Genomic DNA, 22650 nt, shown 5'->3' with positions numbered 1-22650 from the left:
TTAACTACAAATAGTTTTCAAAAGTAATAGAGTCATAAAAATGTTTTCCTTAACTATGAAAACTTACAGTGACATCACCATTAAAGAATAAAAATAATTCAACATTATTTGTTGAATAAATAGACAAAACTTTAGGAGTTTGTGATTTCATTCTTCAACAAGATATTTAAAATGTTTATAAACACCTTGTATCAATTTAAGGTAATTAGTATGTTTTCCCTTTAACAAACTTAAGTAGTTATTAGAGGGTGAAATGACTACTTTTGGAAGAGAGAATAAATATGGAGATGTGGCGCAGGAAATTACATGAATACATCTTTGGAATCAAGAGGTAAAGAGAGTTTCCCAGATGTCAAATCTGCATACTAATTTTTACACTAGTTGGTCAAGTCAGGAAAAAATGAGCTTAAAAGAGGAAGAGAAAGCTCCATGAGTCCATGAAATGAAAAATTAGTCAAAATTCAGTCTTCTAGTCCAGAGGGCCTCCTTATGGAGTCTCTTCTACGATTTTCTCTTCCCCACTGACATTTAATAATAAACATTTTTACTGATGGACACTCTAAAAGCTACTTGATTAAGCAATAGATGTTCATATAATCACATTTCTAGTTATTAATGGAGATAATTGCCACTTACCTTCAATGCCTACATTGTCACACATTACCCTTATCCTCATTAGTTAAAAAAAAAAGCCAGGTTCACATCTGTGAATGGTATGAGAAATAAGAGGGAAATGAGAAGTGCACGTTGCTCTGGACTATCAGTTCAGAATTTAAGCAACTCACTTCATGTAGAAGAGAACAAACTTGGATAAGACATAAATGTCAAGAAACTTCGATTCTAAAACCTAATCCATAGGGAAAGTATGCAGATTTAAGAAAATTCAACACATGAGAGATCAAGGTGGTGGAGTGCGAGGATACTGAACCTACCTGCACACCCCACCCCCTGCCCCAATGAATATATCAAAAATACAACTATTTGTTGAGCAACTCTCGCTGAAAACGACCTGGAGACTAGCAATAATGACTCCTCTACAACAAAGACTGTAGAGAAAGGTCCACATGGAGTCTGGTAGGAAGGGAGGAGAAGATATCTGGTCGGGAGTCGCACACAGAAGAGGAGGGGGTATCACCAGCTTGGAGATCCTCCCTGGGGAGCATGGGGTTCAAGCCACATTCAGGCACCCCAGCCCTGGGGTCCAACACTGGGAAGATGAGCCCCTGAGCTGGTTTGAAAACAAGTGGGGCTTACTGGAGGGCTGTAAGAAACCAAGACTCCGCTCTTGAAGAGTGCATGCACAGACTTGCTTACCCCCCTGCCACACACACACACACACACACACACACACACACACACACACACAGCAGAGAGACAGCATATTGGAAACAGCCTGGTGCTTTGGCTGGCTTGTCAGCACACTCCCTAGCCTTCACTGGGTTCCTGCTCCAGCCCCTCTCGCTCAGGCACTGCTCTCCACTAGAGCAGGGGCTGCCATTGCCAGTGAGAGTGCACACATTTAGAGGGAATGGAGCCCGCACAGACCCTGTCACCAGGGCAGAGGCAGCCATTGCCAGAGCACGTATCCCTGACCACATCTGGAGGGAGGAGAACTAGCTCGATATATCAAGTGAAGACACTACTTTAGAAAGATACATGTACCCTAATGTTCATAGCAGGATTATTTACAATAGCCAAGATATGGAAGCAACCTAAGTGTGTCCATCAACAGATGAATGGATAAAGAAGTAGTATATATATACAATGAGAATACTACTCAGCCATAAAAAAGAATGAAATTTTGCCATTTTTAGCAACATGGATGGACCTGGAAGGTATTATGCTTAGTGAAATAAGTCAGAGAAATACAAATACTGTATGTTTTCACTTACATGTGGAATCTAAAAAAAAAAAAAAAAAAAAATGAATGTAACAAAACAGAAACAGACTCACAGATACATAGAACAAACTAGTGGTTACCAGTAGGGAGGGGGTGGGGTGAAGGGCAAGATAGGGGAAGGGGATTAAGATGTATAAGCTACCAGGTATAAAATAAGATACAAGGATATAACATACAGCACAGGGAATATAGCCAGTATTTTATAATAACTTTAAACAGAGTTTAATCTATAAAAATATTGCATCACTAAGTTGTATACCTGAAAGTAATACTGTAAACCAGCTATATTTCAATTTTAAAAGATAAAGAAAATTTAATACAATAAGTATCATTTCTTGGTTTTAAAGTAAAAGTATGATTTATGTTATTACTTTATCACTTTCCAGATTCATAAAAATAAGGTTACTGAACAAATATATATGTACATATAGGCAGAAGATTTGATCCTTACTTAAAATCATATCTAAAAGCTATGTAATCTTTTTCTTTAATGAAGCTATTTCCTCTTTTAAGTAGAAAATGACCCTGAGTGATTCTTCAATAAATACATTAATATTTCTTTCGTGATTAGGCTGTAATAAGCACATCACTTTAAAGATATGTATTTATTGTACAGTTTGATTTGATTATAGGATATTGAGAATTAAAATGACTACATAATGCTCTAAACGTCTAATATGGTGATAGAATGTTTCAACTGGCAAAAATACGTGATGATTTTGTTTGTTTCAACTGTATCTTTACAATAAAAATAACTGTTTACTAAAATAACTGTTTACAATAAAAATAACTGTTTACTAAATACCATGTTAAGGTTCTCTTTATAACAATTCTAAGAGGTTGGAATTAATATCCTCATTTTAGAAATGAAGAATTTAGGCTCAGAGAGGTTAAATAACGTACCCAAGGGTACACATAGCTATGTAGTGATGGAAACAGGATTTCAACTCAGGTCAAAAACCAACTCCCCTACCCCCTGGTTCTCCTCCTCCTTTCTGATCACTATTCCCATCTCCTTCATTATCTCTAGTAAATGTTCAAGTGCCCCAGCGTTCAATCCTTAGCCCACCATTCAAATTGGTAATATGTGACTGCAGTCAGTTTTACATAATCAAATACCACTTCTTCCCAGTTTCAGACTTGTACCTGTGGGATCACAGGTACCTCACACTGCACTCAACAGTTTTCTCCTGTGTTCCCCACTTCAGTTTACACTACCCATGAAGTCACCCAAGCTAAAACCCTGAGAGTTGTCCTTGATTGCTCGCTCTCCTTCACATTCCAACCAAATCACCATGATGTTCTGTCAGTTTTACCTCCTAAATATATCTTGATCATATTCCTTCTCCTCCATTCTCATGGCTCCCCTCCTGGTCTGAGTCCTCATCCTCCCCTGTCCTCTGACAAGGCCTCCTAAGTGGATGCCCTTGTCTCCAATACTGTTCTCCTAAAATTTATCCTCCATATAGCTATATCTAAAGTGAAAATCCAACCACCTGTCCCCTTCAGGCACTTCCAATAACATAAAGACCCACGAGGCCTTACTAGGCCCTTTATGGTCTGGCTCCTGATTATATCTTTGGCTTCATCTTTTACAGTTTCCTGTCCCCTAAATCCAACTGCTGATCTTATCTAAATGCTATCTCCCACCCCCACCCCATCATCCTCGTTTCTCTGTCTGGCTAATACCTATGCAGTGTGTAAGGTTTGGCTCAGCTATTACCTCCTCTAGGACGGTCTTCCATTACCTGAGTTTAATGCCACTTCTCTGTGATCCCAAAATATACTATACATATTCCTGTCATTGCAACTTTAGCATCTTAATTATTTGTTTCTACATCTGCCTCCTTCACTAAACAGTGATGTCCAGGGACTATAGCACTGTGCCTGGTTGGCACAGATTTTTTGCTAAATTAATCTCCTTAAATTGGAGAATAAATAAATGATTAAATAAATAAATAAGTGATTGGGTTCAACTATCATTTATCATTATGTAACCTTCAACTAATTATTTAAGCTATTTCGGTCTGAGTGTCCTCATCTATAAATGGGTTCAGTAATTCTGGCCCATCTTCTGATTGGGAGAATAGAAAAATGGATTTTAAATCATATATGCAAAATGTAGAGTATTCTACTAGGCATTTATAAGGCAAGTCAGTTTACTTAGACAACAGTCTGATAAACAAAACTGTTTTGCTTCATATTTTTGTCTTTTACCTCTCCAATCCATACTCTTAAGTTTATGGTTTCATGAGACTTCCTTTAGATAATGCCACTTAGGACTCGTATAAATTCACCAGAAATAGTAAACTGGCTTTGAGGAAAAATGCTTAAACTGCTGTTTGTTACTCATTACCTTTCAGAAATTGCTTAATAGCAAATTTATGGGGAAAATACAGCTCATTTCAAGGCAGTATATCTAAATATTTGGAGGAGTTATTTTATTTCTGTGTTATCAACAGTTTTGGATATATTGCACATAATCCAGCTAACTGGCATACCTCACCGAAGAAAAGATTTCAGGGATATTTTACATCAATAAACAAGTACTATCGGGCTTCCTTGGTGGTGCAGTGGTGAAGAATCTGCCTGCCAATGCAAGGGACACGGGTTTGAGCCCTAGCCCGGGAAGATCCCACATGCCGCAGAACAACTAAGCCCGTGTGCCATAACTACTGAGCCTGAGCTCTAGAGCCTGCAAGCCACAACTACTGAAGCCTGCGCGACTAGAGCCTGTGTTCTGCAACAAGAGAAGTCATGACAATGAGAAGCCTACCCCCGCTCACCGCAACTAGAGAAAGCCCGCGCACAGCAACGAAGACCCAACACAGCCAAAAATAAATAAATAAATAAATAAATTTATAAAAAATAAAAAACAAGTACTATTGAATATTCTAAAGCAAACGGCCCACTGAAAATTTGTGACTTAGGTAGTTTGCAATTTCCCTCCTTTCATCCAGACCTTGTATGAATTTTATAGGCTTTATTCTACTGCGAAGCTCTGCATTGTGTCACTGCAGTCAGAATAGAGGGGAGGGGACTTGCCTCACTGTGTGCCTTATCTATAGTGAATCTGGCAATTCACTTGGCCCTCACCACAACCAGTGCCAACTTGCTACCTTCCAGAGGAGTCCCGAACATAGGAGCACAGGAGTTTACTCCTTGCAGCTGGCATCTTTTTGAGACATTCTAGTGAGGTGAAGAGAGTCTCCCCAAGATTTGTTGAGTTCTAAAATTTTAGCTCTGGCAAGAATTACTGAAGACACCACTAAGAGAATGAGTGCCCTTTAATAGATATTATTATCATTATATAAGTCTTTTATACAAGATACACTACTAATCATTATGTTTTCATACTTCTTAGATGTTGGGTAATATGAAAATTATAGTAACTGAACAGGTGTATTGATTATATGCATATTTAAAATAACTTTCCATGTACATATACAGAAGCACATTTATAGTTCTCTACCTTAAAATGAAATAATAGTTATGATATATAAAACTACATTGCATTACAGTCAAATCGTGTTTCAAACATTATCTACTTGTCCACACTACATTTACTCAGACTATAAAGATCTAGAAAAAATTGAATAATAATAATGTCCCAAAGTTCAACTTGTTATTATAATTCCAAAGAAAGCCTATTGCCCCTGCCCCAAGAAAAAGTAATGATTTATCATCACTCTGACTAACAGTTAATCTGCCAAAGTTATTCACATGTGTACAACTAGGGGTGAGGGGGTATTCCCCCTCCCAAAGTATTTGAATTACAAGGGGATATTCTTTTGCTACACTTTCAGAGACTAATTGCTACATGTTGAGAATATTAATCATATTTTCTTTCCCATTAAATGGGAGGGATGGAGACGGAAGGAGTAAGGAAAGAGCTGATGAAGTGGAAAACCCCACACACAGTATAAATTGTTAAGAAAATATTTTCTGTGTAGCTAATTTATCTATAATGGTCCTCTTGGATGATAACTATTAAGCAGTACTTAGGCAAGAACCAAGATGGACAAAATCAGTGAGATTTCATTGTCCCTTTGAAGGAAAACCAGTAAATTATATCCTTGAAAAACAAAACAGAAAAAAAATAGTGCTTACTTTCTGTTCCTTTTCCGGGCTCGGCTGTAAGCTTCTAAACCTTCTGTTAGTGTCTTCAACTTCTCGGGCTCCACCTGAGTGAAGGCATGAAGACCAAACCACATTACCCAGACCTGCAATTGTTAACAGTGTGTTTATTTTCCTGCTGTACAAGCAGGTGCTGCACTGGGGGAAGGGAGGCTTAACCCTCATTGCCCTGTCAAATGCTCTGTCCTCACTCCAGCAGAGGTTGATTCTGCGGCTCCCAGGCTGCAACATCAGGGGAAATGAAAGACTGGCTTTCAAAAGTGTCAACATTTTCAAAATAATGTTTTAAGAACAAAACTTGGAATTTAAATAACCTTCATTTCACAAAATCATATAAGCAGGAGATCCTGGTTTGCTTTCTGCACTGCCTGATGCTCAGCAATTGCAAAGCTGTATTTCATTACGGATGAACAAAAGCGGTGGTTAGTGAAGGGGGTGGACTTTGGAGCCAGCAGATGGAAGTCTGAATCCCACCTCCTCACTTTCTAGCACGAATAAAACACTTAAATTTCCTGAGCCTCAGTTTCCTCCTCTTTAAAATGAGGACAATAATACCTACCTTCCTGCTAGCATCGTCATGAGAATTAAAATGCAACAAGTCACGCTGAACACTTAGCTAAGCAGAGAGCAGCTAGTGTTACTCAGTATGCGTTAGGCTCTGCAGAGGCCAGAGAACGAGTGGGGCACTAAGCTGCACGTCCTCCTTAATGATGTGGGAAGAGGGTGTTGCTACACCTGATGGGCGTGTCCTCTCCCCTGTCCTGCTTTCCCCCCCCCCCCCCAGCCTAGGTTATGTGACATCTGCTATCTCATCGCAGTGTGTCACTAAATGGTGGCTGGGGGATTAGTGGGGAAGGGGAGGTGCAGCCTTTGCCACCTGCCCCTTATAAACTCTATCATGGTTCTTGAAGCCACTTCTCCTAAGAAAAGCAATTAATAAATAGGAAATGTTGTATGTGAATAAAAACACATTTAGAAAAACACTGCTACTTTTATTGATCTTGAACACAATCTAAGTAGAAACAGTACTGCCTTGCTGTGTAAATATAGCTTCACAGTCAGTCCCCCACCATCCCTTAACCCAGTTTTTCCCTCACCCCTACACTACTTTTGTATAAAAATTCAGAGGTTGCCAAAACGCCTAGTGGGTAAAAAAATTTACACTAATAAGCTAGGAAATGATTAACTTTTGTCTTTAAATCTTCCTGACTCATGAACACCATTCATAAATAATTTTTCTTTGACCCCTTCAAATCCAGTACACAGTAATGATTAACAAAGGGTCTCCATTATCAAGTCTGAAAACAAGCATTTCTAATTATTCAATGAGAAAAACAGTCAAATAATGGAAACATTTTCCTTTTCATGACTTCTGTATTTTGTCCCAAAGGATCCAAATGTTTTATATACACACGTTCATTGGGGATACCTAATGTATTGTGCCAGAACAAGAGAGAACTTTGTTCCAGTAACAATTCTACAGGAGTGATGAAGTGTCTTATTGGGATGACTGGAAAAGCTTAAGTAAGATGAATATATCCATGTGTTGTTTTCTAAAAAAAGGTGCCTGGATACCTTTTCACATTTCACATTAGAAATGAGGTTCTATCGTGCATTCACTCACACAAAGAAAGTATGAAAGATATTTCACACCTTACATTTATGTAATTTATAGCTAATTCTGCTTATATTTAAATTATTTTCTTGGCAGCCAGGAGAAAGCTCTCCTGTAACATAAACTTCTATTAGACACAAACTGGTGTAGTGAGAGATCTCAGTAGGGATTGACGCAGGCAACAGAAAGCAGATTCACAGTGAAACAAAGCAACACATCACAATGAAAACTTACCCAATTGGTCTTAATTTTAAAAACTAAGTTAGGTTGAACTACTTTTAAAAAATCATCTATTTTTGTTTTTAATTAAGAAATAAGGGGCAGTAAAAGCATTTCTTGTGCAGTTATTATGTAGAAGGTACTCTTTCATTATTTAATGTGGTAATACTGCACACTAGTATTGTTTTGTCACTTTACAGATGGGACTAAGTGAGTTTAAGCAACATGGCCAGCACTGAAACTCAGACCTGACTCCAAAGCAGCCTCTCTCCACCACACCAACTCTAATATACATTGAAATATACATAATATATATAGGTATATATATAAATATATACACACACATATATACACATGTAGGTATATATGTATATACACAATACTCAAAAAATTAGGTCAAATTATTTTAAATCCAATTATAGTTTTATAGATATTTAGATGATACTTGCTCAAACTTATCTTCAAAAATTTTTTTATGCTTGGACAATTTTCTGGTGATTTTTTTGAACTAATTCTCTACCATGATTTCTTCATTTAAATATGCCTCTAAGGTTCTATGGTATCTCATAATAAATTACATTATTTATAAAGGATTCAATGACCTTGAAAGAGAAAGCAATGACGGTGCTTTCTGAAACTAAATATAAGTAAGACACACATCACTCTGTATTTCTGAGATGACAAGATCATACATATCCACAAGTAAATGTTTAGTTTATTTGGTTTCACAAGTTTAGTACTCTTCTGTATTATGAAATATAATACATGAAGTGGGTGTGTTTGTTCTGGGGAAATATTCATCTACTTCCACAATATTCAAGAAAGTCTTTAAAGATACCCACCCCCTCCCCCACCAAAGGTATCAGGGAACAACAAAATAAATTCCATCTCTAGTCAAATAGAAATCATATTTAATGATTTAATGAATACTCCCTCATAAATTACTTAGCTAACTGGTAAATGAAGAAAGTACTGGGAATCAAATACATAAATATAACATTAAAAAGATTAAACACATACATATTTTAAAATAAAACTTACACTGAAGGAGCAAGTAATTTAAGACACTATTTTAATCTGTAATTTCATAATCTTATATTCCTGTATATCCAAAAGGCAGAAGCTCCATAAGCTGATTGCTATCTTGGTGAGAAATTGGGGGAGAACTTTATAATGTATCTTTACCAATAATCTGCCAACATATTCTCATTCTAACAGTGATGATGCTAACAGTAATGGCTATCATGGTATAACTCTGCACATATGTCATTCTAGAATTAGAGAAAGATATCCAGAACTTATATGTATTTATAGTACATATATTACCTCAGGTATCAATATACACATATGTTGAATACTAAATCCCTTCTTTCATTCATTCAGATTCTTTAGATATAATAATTCTTTGACATAAATAGTCCTGTAGTCTGTCTGTAGGGTTAGAAACATACCCATAGAGCCAGACATTATTATATGGTGGAAGTTTGAGTTTTCTGAACAAGTCTGAAGCTCTGGTTGCTTATTCTGTTCAAAAGGCACGTATTAAACATTTGGTAATTTAATTAAGTTTGATCTGGGGTCAGCACAGTAGCATGTAGTGTATCTCAGAAGTAAGTTTATGACAAAAGGAGACACAAACATTTCAGAGAGCCAAAGTGACCCTCTGAAAGCGAGGTATAGTATGTATTAGAAGAACCTGGACCAAAGATCCTAGATCACTTTTGAATAGAGCCAGTTAACTAGAGAAGATGTCAAAACTCCCTGCAGGTTTTAATCCCTGATAACAGGATTAAATCTCTTGGTGATTACTTTGTTGGTACTTAGTGCTGAGGCAAAGCTGTCACACAAAGGTCAAAGGATAGAGCAGAGCCACGTCACAGATTTCATAACAGAGATAAAACAGCTGACCTCAATCGCCCCTTTTCATTCTTCACTTCCCATCCCATTTCTACAGTGTCATCAGCTCCTGTTGTTGGGGGAATGGTATCATGCAAAGAGTACTAAGCTTACAGTTAGCAGACCAGGGTTGGGGCCTGGTTTAACTGCTTGTGACTTGTGCCCTTAGGAATGCCACTTCCCTGAGCTCCAAATGGAAATAATTGTGCACATCTTTATGGAGAGGATCTAAAAAGATTATAAACAGGAAGGTGCTTTATAAACACCAAAGCAGTCTTTCCCAAAGTGCCACCGGTGGCATGTGAAATTGTTTTAGGTGGAACATGGACAGACCTTTAATCATTTTTAATAGTTATATACCCATATAAATTTATATTAGAAAAATATGAAAACATTATACCTGTGATTTCACATATATCTTAGAATAAGACTAGAAGTTATTTTTAAAGTGGCTTGAATAGTGCCTACATAATACGTGCCCAAAATATTTGTTGAATGAATATATAAATGAGTAAATGAATTTAAAGAAAAATTTTAACTAATAGTACAGGTACCATGTGACTTGAGCTGAAGTCTGGGAAATGCAGTTCTGAAGCAATAAGCAAATAGGAGGCATTTATTAGGTTTGTTGTTATCAAATATTTATTAAATAGTAACTATTTTAATAGTAACTATTTTAATCTTCAAGCTGAAAATGTCTTGCTAACTTAGGTGCAATATTTCAACAGTTTTGCAAGTATGGGAATTAATGATAAACAAATAATTTGGGGGTAAAAAGTTGACTCACCTGTGACAGAAAGGATGAATCTAATTTTCCAACAATAGCACTTAAGGAAAAATCCATAAAGTGAATCACAATTTTTTTCAAAGAGACTAAGCAAATCCACATTATTACAGTTTTAGTCAGTGGCATTATCTGAGGCTTTTTCTTGGTTTCCTTTCCTCTTCAGTTCAGATAGCAGCGTTTTTAAGTACTAGAGAACTATACTATAGGACTAGAGTAAATCTATTCTAAATATGACAATACATTTCATATAGATCCATATGACATATAGAATTAAATGTTTTGAATAAACTTGTACTTCTAAGGATACACTGTTTAAAAGTCCATATAACAGAAGCATGTATTTGCCTCATACCTGAGATTTCATTTGCTACTAACCATATGACAACTGTATTAACAAGCTCAAGAACTCTGTGCTTGGTCTCAGTTATCTGTGAATGGAGACAGTCCTCCTTTTCCTCTTTAATCTTTCTCAGAAAAAAAAAAAAGTTCATGGTATTCCACAATTTACTAAAGTTTACCTAAGCTTTGTACTCAGTTTAGTCTTTTCCCTAATATTCATATTTTTGATGTTACCTAGTTTTTCATGTTTATTACCTTTCAAATTTTGATCAGGCACTGACTTTGTCTGCCTGGATTCTATCTTGCTTATTCCTTTGCAAAAACGATTTTGCTCCTTTCTCAAAAAGATTCTGTTGCTACAGAGCATTGATTGCCCCAGCCGCCCCACCAGCCAAAATGCAGCCAAAATATTGTGGATATTGACTGGGTATGGAGAAAATAATTCATTTCCAGAAGTGGTTAAGAAAATACATAAGGCAAAGGGAATACACAAAGAACACTTTCAACAGAGAATGATAGTACCAAAGAATATAAATAGTTAACACTGATAATCAAGCCCAGAAAGAATGTTCTTCAAAGTAACAGTGTTTAAACCTCACAGGAGGGCACACCTCCCAAATTTAGTTCCCAGGCTCAATTTCTCAAGTTACACATCCCCAGAATGCCACTGTAAGCTATCTCTGGTTTTGCTCCGTAACATCAAAACGTGAGTGCATGTGATACTGAACTGACATACAGAAAGTGATTGTGTCAAAAAAAATTTGGCATGAGTTTTAATAATGATGAGTTCTTTCTGTTTTAAACAACCATTCAGAGAGCTACTTTAATCCCTACCTGTCAAATATAACCATGTGGAAAAAAGTCAAAGTGTGAGTCTAGAGAATGAGCACCCTACCCATTGCTTTTAAAAACGTCTTCATTTAACCAAGTGGTGTTGAACCAACATGTAGAACTTTTCTGGGTAATCAGGAGATGTCTCTACCTGTCCAACAACAACAAACATTTCACTGAAAGGGAACATTTTGGTGCCAATATAGAAATAAATTCTTTCCTAAATTTGGCTTGAGTCAGAACACACATCGAATGTAACAATGAAATATGGAGACCAATGGGACAGTGTGCAAAAAGAGTAAAAATAATCTACTCAGAAAAAAATAAGATTTTTATTTTTTGATTATTACTTGATAGTCAATCCTTTTAGGCTAGTTAATGTAAGATCAAAGATGGTGGATGATAATTACAAAATATATCTTAGAAAAAAAGAGCATTTTTTCCTGTTTTAAAATAGTTATTGAAATAAATACATAAAGATAACCATTACCCCCCATAGTCGCACAGGCTTAAAATGTTTGTACATCATAGTGTATAGGTATAATGCCAGTGGAAGCCATTTTCCTTTCCAAGAATTCCTTAATACTGTGCCAAGATCTGGCAGTACATTTCTCCAGCCATGACTAAGCACTGAGGTCTTATTCTTGGCCACTAAATCTGAAACTATAAAGGGTTCATGGCTCAGATAGAAGCTTGTACCACTTCTTTAGAAAAAGTATAAATATCTTCTAGAATGTACTTCGTTACAAACTGATAGTCAAAGGAAAAAATGAATCAGTAAGGAGATACCACTTCCTGAATGGCATTATATAAGGCACATAACATCCTTCGGTGCTGTCACATAGCTTCAATATTGGGACAGTATTATATAGGGGTGATTCAGTGCAACTTTACACAGACTGTTAAAAATCTCTACTAATTATTGTTGAGTGTTTTGTGGGGTAGGAAGGTAGAGGAAGAAAGTCTGAGTTTATAGTGTTTAGAAACATTGAGGAGGGGGGGCTTTCAAATTCACTCAACAAACTAAGTGCTTTAAAATGCTTCCAAGTAGAACTCCTGCTTAAAATGAACAGCTAATAGTAATTTATAATCAGATATGCCAATTTGTATGCAATGTCCTGAGGTTCGGAAAAAATAGTTATAAACTATTTCATTCATTAAATATGTTATTATTATGCTTTCACCCCCAGCCTGGTTAGTAAGTCCTTTTTACACAGATAATGCATAGGTAAACAATAATGAAGGTCAAATGACCACAATTCTATAATGGCGGAATCCAAATTCCTAAGGTTGTTTAATACAGTGCTTGCTTTGGCAGCACATATACATAAGGTTGTTTAATAAAGACAACAGAGAGGAGGCGGCTAACTTTTACTGAGCCTCTTTTGTGTACCATCTATTTATGGTAATGCATTTAATTCTTAAACATCATTCTGAGTAGGAATTAATATTCCCACTTGAGCAGTGAGGAGATTTCAGCTCTGGAGATTAATATACCTATTCAGGACCATTTAGGTAACTGGCAGAGGTGAGTTTAAGCCCACACAAGAATGCCCGAAGCTCAGGCCTCTTTTTGCCACACCTGGCTTTCTCTCTAGTTCTCTGAGGACTGTGTTCACACAGTATTTGATATTTAGAAATCATACCTCCTAGAAAGGAATCTCAGAAATTGCAGGACATTTCTAATGCATTATTAGTAATTCTTCTACATTTAACACCCCACGGAAGATTAAAAATGTCTTTCTAAGCTGACCAAGTCATTTACTATCATGACAAACAGTTGGCTAAAGTATCAGGTTATGGACAACTTGGAGATCTCAGCGCCTGCTCCAATCACAGCCCTGACCTCTCAGTCCAGAGACCACTCATGCAACCTGAAACATGAGAGGGGCCTGGCTTGATCTGAACTAGTAACCTGCAGTCGTGTTCATTAATTATTATTATTTTTTCTACTTTGCCTGCTTCCAAAAAGGATTTGAAGTGACTTGCTGAGAACAAAGATTGTAACAGAAAACAAATAATAAGTTTGTGAGATGTGAGGGATGGGAGGAGGTAAGATAATAAATCTATTCTAAAACTTGAGTTAACACAGATTTTATCTGGTGGGATCTGACAGGATCTTGGATTAAGTTACATACTTGGGTGGACACAGAAATACTAGTATGAAAATCTGAGAGGCTAAGAAGGTTTTAAATAATCATGTGTAAGCAAACTGTTTAGCGAACCTTTTCTTCTGAGATACTACAGAGACACATACTGGGGGAAATGGTCCCACATTCCACATCAGCAAGACAGAATTAATAAGATTTTACTATAATAAACAAATAGTTTATGAAGTCAGTCTCTGTCTTCCTCTCTTGACTTCATTAAAATGTCAGGCAGTATATGGAAGGAAACCTAATACACTGCTTACCTTTCTAAAAGCAGAAGTCTAGTTATAAACGTGGAAGACTTTATCCAATACTGTGAGGACTAAGGAGTTCAATGTAAATAAAATTTACATCATAATTGGTTCACAATTTTAAACCAATTTTACTGTAAAACATGTTTTATAGGAGATCTTTTCAAATAGATCATGCTTTGTCTTACACAGATATTAACCATAGTTTAATCCTTTCTAGGTAGACCAGGATCACCAAGACATGAGGCAGAGGACATCTGGCTTGAAGTCAGAGAGATCTGTGTTTGAAATTTCACCTTTCTTGGTATTATCAACTGAGAACAGGGTTTGGCTAGCTGGGCATCATTAAATAAGGTATGAGGAAGCCTTTCCTTTGTTTGGTGAACTATAGGGGGAAAAAGGGTTTGTGAAATAGCACTTTGTTTTTTTATGTGCAAAAGTGAGGTAGGTCCTGAAAAGACCAGAGGGTTTTTTTAAATGTTAAGTGCCCTAGAGCTTTTAAGGCTGTTATACCTTGATTTTTAATGACAGATAAACATTTCATGTGTTATCATGAATATTTTATTATAAATTTTCAGTTTTTCACCTCTAAATGTTTGCTTTCAGTTACTTTTTCTGATTTACCGGAAGTATTTTTAGTGTATCTTGATATCAAGATTTTGATATCAAAGTTTTGAGAATGCAAAATTACAATGTCAGCCAATGGGAGGGGGGATATTTGAATTTACAGAAACAATTTTATGCTCTCTATTAGGAATCTACCTATTGTCTATAATAAAGAAGAAGAATCTGGATTTTTGAACCACTTTTATAGTGACTGAAAATCAGTTGAGTATTTAAATAAAGTAAAATAAATGTTTCTTGGACTCTTAGATAATGATTTTTTTTTTTTAAGTGCATCTCCTTAAACATCAGTGAGGAACTCAAATCTCAGGAATTTGCTAACACAGACTAAGCAGAAGATTAGGACCACTGTTTAATGTGAAATGTGTTGAAAGTACATGCCTTTATTCTCCTGAGGACATAAAAAGATATTTAGACAAGTCATTTAGGACAGGAAGAATGTTTCCAGGAAAGTGAGGCCATAATCTTTTCCTTAGTTAAGCTTTTTTTGGTAAAATGGCACGTAAAAAAGACTTGGTTTCATTTGCACAGAGATTATAAAACAGTTTAATGTCTACATCTTGTATGTGTAGCAGGTCCGTTTATATCATAAAAGCCCAGTTTTGCTGTTTCTAATTATATTTTGAATAAACTGTCAAAAATATTTAGGTTTATCAACCTAAAGAATGATTGTCTGGTCTCAGAGAGATTAGAGAATAAAATGTTTTGTGAATAGGAGTATGGAATTCATTTTCTTATCAAAGGTAGAAACATTATGCCCAGAGTGTATCTTGACAAGTATATATTAGGCATTATAAGCAACGGGTTAAAGGACCTCCTGGTCATTTGGAGAAAGACAATCCTTTTATTGTGCTGGCAAGAATGCTTTTGGTTTCCTTTGCCATGAAACCTAAATGCCAGTGGAGGTTTGAGCAGAGTTGAAAGAGCTTTATACAATATACTCTTTAAGAGAATAATATATACCTGTAAGAGGAATTTTTATTTCCTAAGGAGATGAAAAATTACATGTTTCTTCATCATATGTGGGGAATGTACATTATTATCTCCTCCTGCTCGGATATAAATTTTTCTATCTACTTTAAACATTCTGCATATTTCTTGCCTAGTGAGTCAATTCTACCAATTGTGAGGAGGAAAAAGAAGCTCAGAAGACCCCTACTAATTTCTTCTAAATTGAATGGTAGTTTCATGGAGAAGTTTTCATTGAATTTATGTGATCAGATTGTGTTAAGTAGAACCAGACTATGGGGTTAAACATTTCCATATGTTATAAAGGCCCAGAACGTTTCCTGAAAGGAGACTCCATTCTGAACTCAGATGTTACCTGCTGCTTCCAGAAATGGCTGCAACTCCACCCCAATTTTACCCTCTCGCCAGCTCTATGTGTCACTGTCAGCATACGGGAGAGATGCAGTCCCCGGGCACTTCCTGCTGCCTGGGAGGACCCCTACCTCTGCCACACTGCTGGTTTCCAGCAACCACCATATATTTTTTTTCTCCCATCATTGCCACTTGCCTTCATTCTCTGTGTATGAATGAAGAATTAGGTACATGCAAGGAAGGAAGGCAAAGTTAACAAAATTCTGGAAATCTGATTCTTGGGTTAGAGCCACCCTGAGCCCTAGTGGGATCTACAAATGCTTCACAACTCACCCCTTGACGATACGACATTTTGGTGACTACAACCATCCCCTCTTCATTTTATGCTCCAGAAGTTTGTGAGACCTCAATGAGTCATGAAGAATCCAAAGTGATGATAAAAAAAATAATAATTGATATCTGAACAAAGGTTAGTATTTGACAATGGATAAAGATTGGTATACCTTCCCTTCCTCGGGGCTTTGTTGACAAGAACTGTGAACGTCGTCTTCTCTTACTAATTTTCCAGGCCAGGAAGTCAGTCCTTTGATTTGGCCCCAGACCAAGTCGCCAACGTTGAACGTCCTTGGCCTATAATGTATCAATTCATTTGAAGAGGGGGAGTCTGGATTCCTTAGGTCATCTTCACTACTAATGCTTTTAGCGTCTGAAGGGCTAGGTACACACCCGTTAATGCTTTTGGCATTAAAGTCTCCATTGTAATGGATGTAGTCTTTGACCAGAGAACTTTCCAAACTATTTGAGGAGCTCGGAGATTGCTCCTCTAGGACCAGGTCTTGCTTTGTGGTGCTCAGCAGCTCTCCAAAGCCCCGACTCTGTCGAGGTCTGTTCCCATTGATGTGTGTACATCTTTCCACAGTGTTCTCTAGTCTCTCCTTAAAACTCATCATAGTTCTTTTGTAGTTATTATACCTGAAATTTTCCTCCAGAATTTTATCCCCTTGACAGTTTCTTGATGGTAACAGTATTGGGTGCTGTTCCCCAGGCAGAAATGGCAGTGTGGAGACATTGTTGAGTCTTTCGTGACAAGGACTATTGTGGATATGGTCTGGATGATCTAAAAATTCCTCACACTTCCACCTGTTTCGCTCCCCTCCAGGGCTTTGCTCCCCATCCCACTGTTTTTTAGATGTGTGGCAACTTGCCGACTTGAAATATTCAAACCCATCTCCTTCGTTTGAGTTTTTCCCATGGTCCAGATTGCTGGGCAGCCGAGCCCCTCTTACACTTCTCAGCCTACCATCATGGTCAACACTGCCCATGTTTCGTCCATGAATGACCGCACTGACAGCACTGGGGAGACTTAATGGGTCACCAATTGAAGCAGTGAAGGCACTCATGGCACTCAGAGCTGGAATGGGGCTGATCTGAGTTGTACTGTTGACTGCAGTGGTGATGACAACCTGCATTCCTTTGCTGGCTGCATCAACAACTGCTTTGTAAATAGCATCTATGGAAGCATCACCTTGGCCACCCACAATGAGGCCATCCTTCACCTGTTGACCAAGAGATGGGTCAATCCGCGATTGCAACTCACAAGATGTATCTTGGAAAGGTGGAAGTGTAGTGTTTGGATTTTCGGGAAGTGCTGTGAGCCCCGGCTGAGTGCTTATTCTTTTGTTTAGGAGAGCTGCATCTTCCTGCATTCTCACCTTAAAGAAATAGACAGGAAGCAGTGAGAGACAGAGAAAAAAATATTCAAGTTCTTAAAGAGAAAGATCATAATTTTAAGATTTACCAGAAGACAAACAAATATAACAAGGAAGGCAATATAAAGAAAGAACAAGACTCAAAAATGAAATTAAAAGTCACTCTGTATAGAAAGCCTTATGTCTTGATTATATTTGGGTACTGTTTCTTTGATTAAAACATGTAACAGGTTTTTTTAAAAAATCATCATTACTAAACACTCTCTAGGAAAACTAAAGTTGAGGTGGTTGGATACAAAATGTTTCCAGGTGGGCTTCCCTGGTGGCGCAGTGGTTGAGAGTCCGCCTGCCGATGCAGGGGACACGGGTTCGTGCCCCGGTCCGGGAAGATCCCACATGCCGCGGAGCGGCTGGACCCGTGAGCCATGGCCGCTGAGTCTGCGCGTCCGGAGCCTGTGCTCCGCAACAGGAGAGGCCACAACAGTGAGAGGCCCGCGTACCGCAAAAAAAAAAAAAAAAAAAACCAAAATGTTTCCAGGTGATGACTCCATGTTTTCAGTGTCATTACAGGTTTTGCAACTTGGAATTCAAAGAGAGAAACAAATCTGTCACCAGCACAGCTCAAATTAAAAAGGAAAGCAGATTTAAAAATGATTTCTAACTCACTGATATTTCTACTGATCTAAGTGAAATATAAGATAAAACAAAACAAAATACATATACCCCTTTCTTAACAATAAACTATTTCTGATATGACACTAAATTTTTGAAGTCTTTAAATAGGGTAGTAATGCCTACTCTTGAACCTTACCAGGCCACTGCCTGAGGGACACCCCCATGCTGCCAACAGTGACAATGGCTTGCTACAGAGGTGATGCTTAATTGGGAAGTGGTGAAGGGAGGGAATGCCCGCCAGGGAAGAATATCAATACTCAGGACAGGAATGATGAGTGCAATTTGAAAAAGTCCACAGGTTATTTTAATTTCACCAACCTCAGCTAAGAATTGCTGCTATAGACCCTTGATACTTTGGATTCTTCCCCCACAGTGATCACTCCCTTCCTGTCTTTATATCCTTTCCTATTAAACCAGAACCTGGGATCTATCAGCACACAACTACACTCATGCCATTCTCCCCTTGTCTACACCTATCAGATAAAATCCCAATCTTGGATCAATTTAACTCCCTACCTTATATATCTATATGTACAGTGAGGATGCTGAGTATCTATCCACAGGAACTTATGGCTTCCAACCACAGCTGGGGGCTTACGTTCCCATCAATCCTATGATTCTCTGGTTAGGTATCACTCCCTCTCACAACTATTCAGGTATTTATCCACTTCCTCAAGCCAGCTGCTGTACCATATCCCACAGTATTCTTAGGAAATGACCTTACTTAGAGATAATGAAGTTCACAGGTTAAGAATTCTCATAATTCTTATACTCTGCTATTCCCTGCCTTCCGGCAGCACACACTTCTCTGCAGTATATGTGTCCCTGATCCTGTCCTGCTTCCCAGTGTAAGAGGAGCCCCTTCTACTCTCTGAGAGTCGTCCTCCATTCATGTTGTGGATCCCAAGCCTCTCCTCAGGGATCTTGCCTTATCTGTTACCCCTTTTCTTCTTTATGTTCAATCTCTTCCACTTTTTTTGGTCTCTTTCCTTTAGCATTCACCTATGTGCGTGGCTTCCATATTTTACAAGTTTGCATTCAACCTACACCCGCCTTGGGGCACTACCTTGTTTCTCGTATGTTCTTCATAGTTAAGTTTTTGAAAGTTTTTGAAAGAGTAATCCATACTCTTTTCTCATCCTTACATTCATTGCAGTCTGGTTCCTGCTCCCACAACTCCACCAAAACTGCATTCCACCAAGTCACTGGGGATGCTCTTACTGCTAAATCTAATGGAGTCCCTTCAGGCTTTATCTACCTATTTACTCAGTGACACGTCCTCTTTCCTTCTAAATTCTTTTATTATATAAGACATATATGAACATTTTCTCATTGTCAGAAAAGAGAAAAGCTTTCATCACTTCCCCACCCAAATCTGTACTTCTGCATGCCACTCTGATGCCATTTCTTTCTCAGAAGTAATCAATGTTCTAGTGCATCCTTGCAGACTTGTTTTTAATACCTTAAGGTGTGTAGGTGTATATCTAGTCTCCCTTCTTTCTTCCATTCCTTCCTTTCTTCCTGCCTTCTTTCTTTCTTTCACATAAATGGTATTGTATTTTAGTATTGTTCTATAATACTACAGTATTGGAGCTCTGTAATCTTGTGGATCTTCTATATCAGATTATGTAAATCTACCTAATCTTGTAAACTACTAGATAGATGGATATAGCATAACATATTTTACTATTTCCCTCCTGATGGTTGCTTAAGTGGTTTCTAATTTTTGACGCCATAAATCAAGTTGTAATGAACATTCTAGACTGTGCCCTTTTGTTCACATTTGAAGATTTCTCTAAAATAGATACATAAAAGTTGAACTTCTGGGTCAAAGGAGGTGTGTGTATATATGTATATGTATACATATTTTATATGTATATAAATATATGTATATATATGTACATATTTTATATATACATATTTTATATATATAAATATATATATATTTTATATATATATATTTTTTTACCCTCCAAAAGGACTATATCAGCATACAATCAGACAAACATATATCTGAAAGAATCCATTTTCCCATGCCTCTGTCAGCAAGGGATATCATCAATCTGATGAACATAGTAATGTTGTAATTTATATAACTCTGATTATTCTTTTCATGCTTATTACTAATTATTATTTAATTTTCTCTGAATTGTCTGTTCATTTCTATTGCTCATTTTTCAAATCAATTATCTTTTTTCTTCCTAATTTGTAGGGGCTTTAAAAATATTATGAATGGGAATTATTTGCTATTATTATGCAAGTATTTTCTGCCAGGTTGCCACCTGTCTTGAACTTTGTTTAGAATACCTTTGGTCATACAGATTTTAAAGTTTTATGTATTCAATTCTGTTACCTCTTTTCTTTTTGACTTCTTGGTTTTGTGTCTTGCTGAAAGAGGCTTCTCTACCCCAAGATTATTTTTAAATATTCTATATTTTTTTCATGTATTTATTTAGTGTTACTCTTTCCATCCAGCTCCTTAATCTACCATGAATTTATTCAGTTTGTAGAACTAAAAGAAGACCATGTGGCTGAAGCCGGGCAGGGAGTGGTGAGAGCTGGGGCTGGAGAGTGAGGCAGGGTAAGCATGTTAGGGATGTGGATTTTAATCATGGGAGCGATGGGAAACCACAAAAGGGTTTAACAGGGTAACATGATCAGTTTTTACTAACAGCTCCAAAAGGACCAGTGATATGCTTCAGACAAAATAAAATGCTTCACACAAAAAACTGGAATGTTTAACAATATTCATTATTGAGAAATAATAGTAAGTAAAGGTGAAAAGGTACATAACTACCTTCTTTTGTCTCTTCCCCCCCAATTAAGTAAAACAAATAGTAAATATTGTTTTCTACTAAAGTAACCCAGGGAAGGAGAGTACCTGAAAGTTCTGAAACAGACAAGCCATGGGGTTATTGTTAGCTGGGCAAGGAATTGTGGACTGTCCTTGAAAAGCCTGGAGATTCTGGTACCCCTGAAGAATCTGCTGCTGTTGCTGAGTTGGAGGAAACATCTGATTGTTGTTTAACAGCGACTGTAGATGAGTCAGTTGATGGTTATTCAAAGTACTGTTTATTGAGGACATGTCACCTATAGTTTGAAAAACATAAAATATAAGTCAATGTGATTCTTTGGAGGTCCTATGCCTATCTTTGTTGAGGATTCCTAAAACAAAAACTAAAAACTAGACTTACATGGTAATTCTTTTTTCTTTTTCTCCTCAAAGTCTTACTAAGTGGTAAGGAAAGAGTAGTTTTATTATTTAATTTCATCTTTCACAATTAGTGTTTTGATTTTGTATCACGGAGAGACAAGTTAAGTCTTTGGTCTATCTACTAGCCAATCCTTATATATTGATTTTCATTGTTATAGAATTCCTTGAAACCATTTTTGTTAGAGCAACTACAATTAAAAGTTAAAATTAGTCCTAACTGCTTTAGCAAGCATAAGTATTTGACAAGATAGTTAAAACAAGTGGGTGTGATCAGGCCTGTTTACAAAATTTAGTTCTCAAGCCACAGTCATCAATAAATACCATCAAATAAAATCAGATTTGGTCTAGAAATATGTATTTTGTTTTGTTTTAATGTGTATTTTTTATACAAAATATGTATTTTGTATTTTGGTTACTTAAAACTAAAATTGTAAAGAAAGCTAATAATACAAAAGGATTCATTGTCACAGTCATTAAAAATAAATATTATATAATCAGATAGGATTAGTTAATAACTACATTTATATTCAAAATTCAAAATTAACTTGTTTTGAAATTACACTGAAATTATTTTGAGGATAACGTCACAGAAATTGCCCTATAGCTTGAAATCTGTAAATCTGTAATGCTTTGTAGGTTACTTAACTACATTGATTTGACCGCCAAATAGAACTAATTAAACTTTTTTGTAAAGGTGTCCATGAAATCTGGAAACATATTTTTTTAAGATACTGAAGATACCCTTGACAATATCATGTATATTTGCCTATGTTTCCAGACTTTATGGACATCATCTCTATACTTTATATTACAATTACTCACATCAAACAGCTGAACATACTTGACATTATTTTCTAAATTTTTTGAGATAAGACAATCTACATAAAGGATTTTGTTTTTAAGCCACAAAGTTCTAAAGAATAATACTGCTTGAGAAAACCTAGCAGTAGCTATTGGGGCCTTCTGTTTCCTTGAACTTGGGC

The 22650-nt window shown here is 36.8% G+C and overlaps 1 protein-coding gene across 14 annotated transcripts in view; it reads right to left on the bottom strand.

Annotated features, from left to right (window-relative positions):
• Positions 1-22650, bottom strand: part of MBD5 (methyl-CpG binding domain protein 5) — a 404533-nt gene that overhangs the window by 6745 nt on the left and 375138 nt on the right. For 13 of the 14 annotated variants that reach the window (XM_079924733.1, XM_079924731.1, XM_079924740.1 and 10 more), the window contains 3 exons: positions 21335-21543; positions 16573-17781; positions 6011-6084 (listed from right to left, as the gene is read on the bottom strand). In XM_079924733.1, the coding sequence (XP_079780859.1) occupies positions 6011-6084; positions 16573-17781; positions 21335-21543 (1492 nt within the window). The remainder of the gene's footprint in view (positions 1-6010; positions 6085-16572; positions 17782-21334; positions 21544-22650) is intronic. The other variant, XM_079924736.1, reaches the window with a different exon arrangement.

The sequence above is a fragment of the Stenella coeruleoalba genome, assembly GCF_951394435.1.
Source record: "Stenella coeruleoalba genome assembly, chromosome: 6".
NCBI classification, from domain to species: domain Eukaryota; kingdom Metazoa; phylum Chordata; class Mammalia; order Artiodactyla; family Delphinidae; genus Stenella; species Stenella coeruleoalba.
This window is presented reverse-complemented; position numbering and strand designations above follow the sequence as displayed.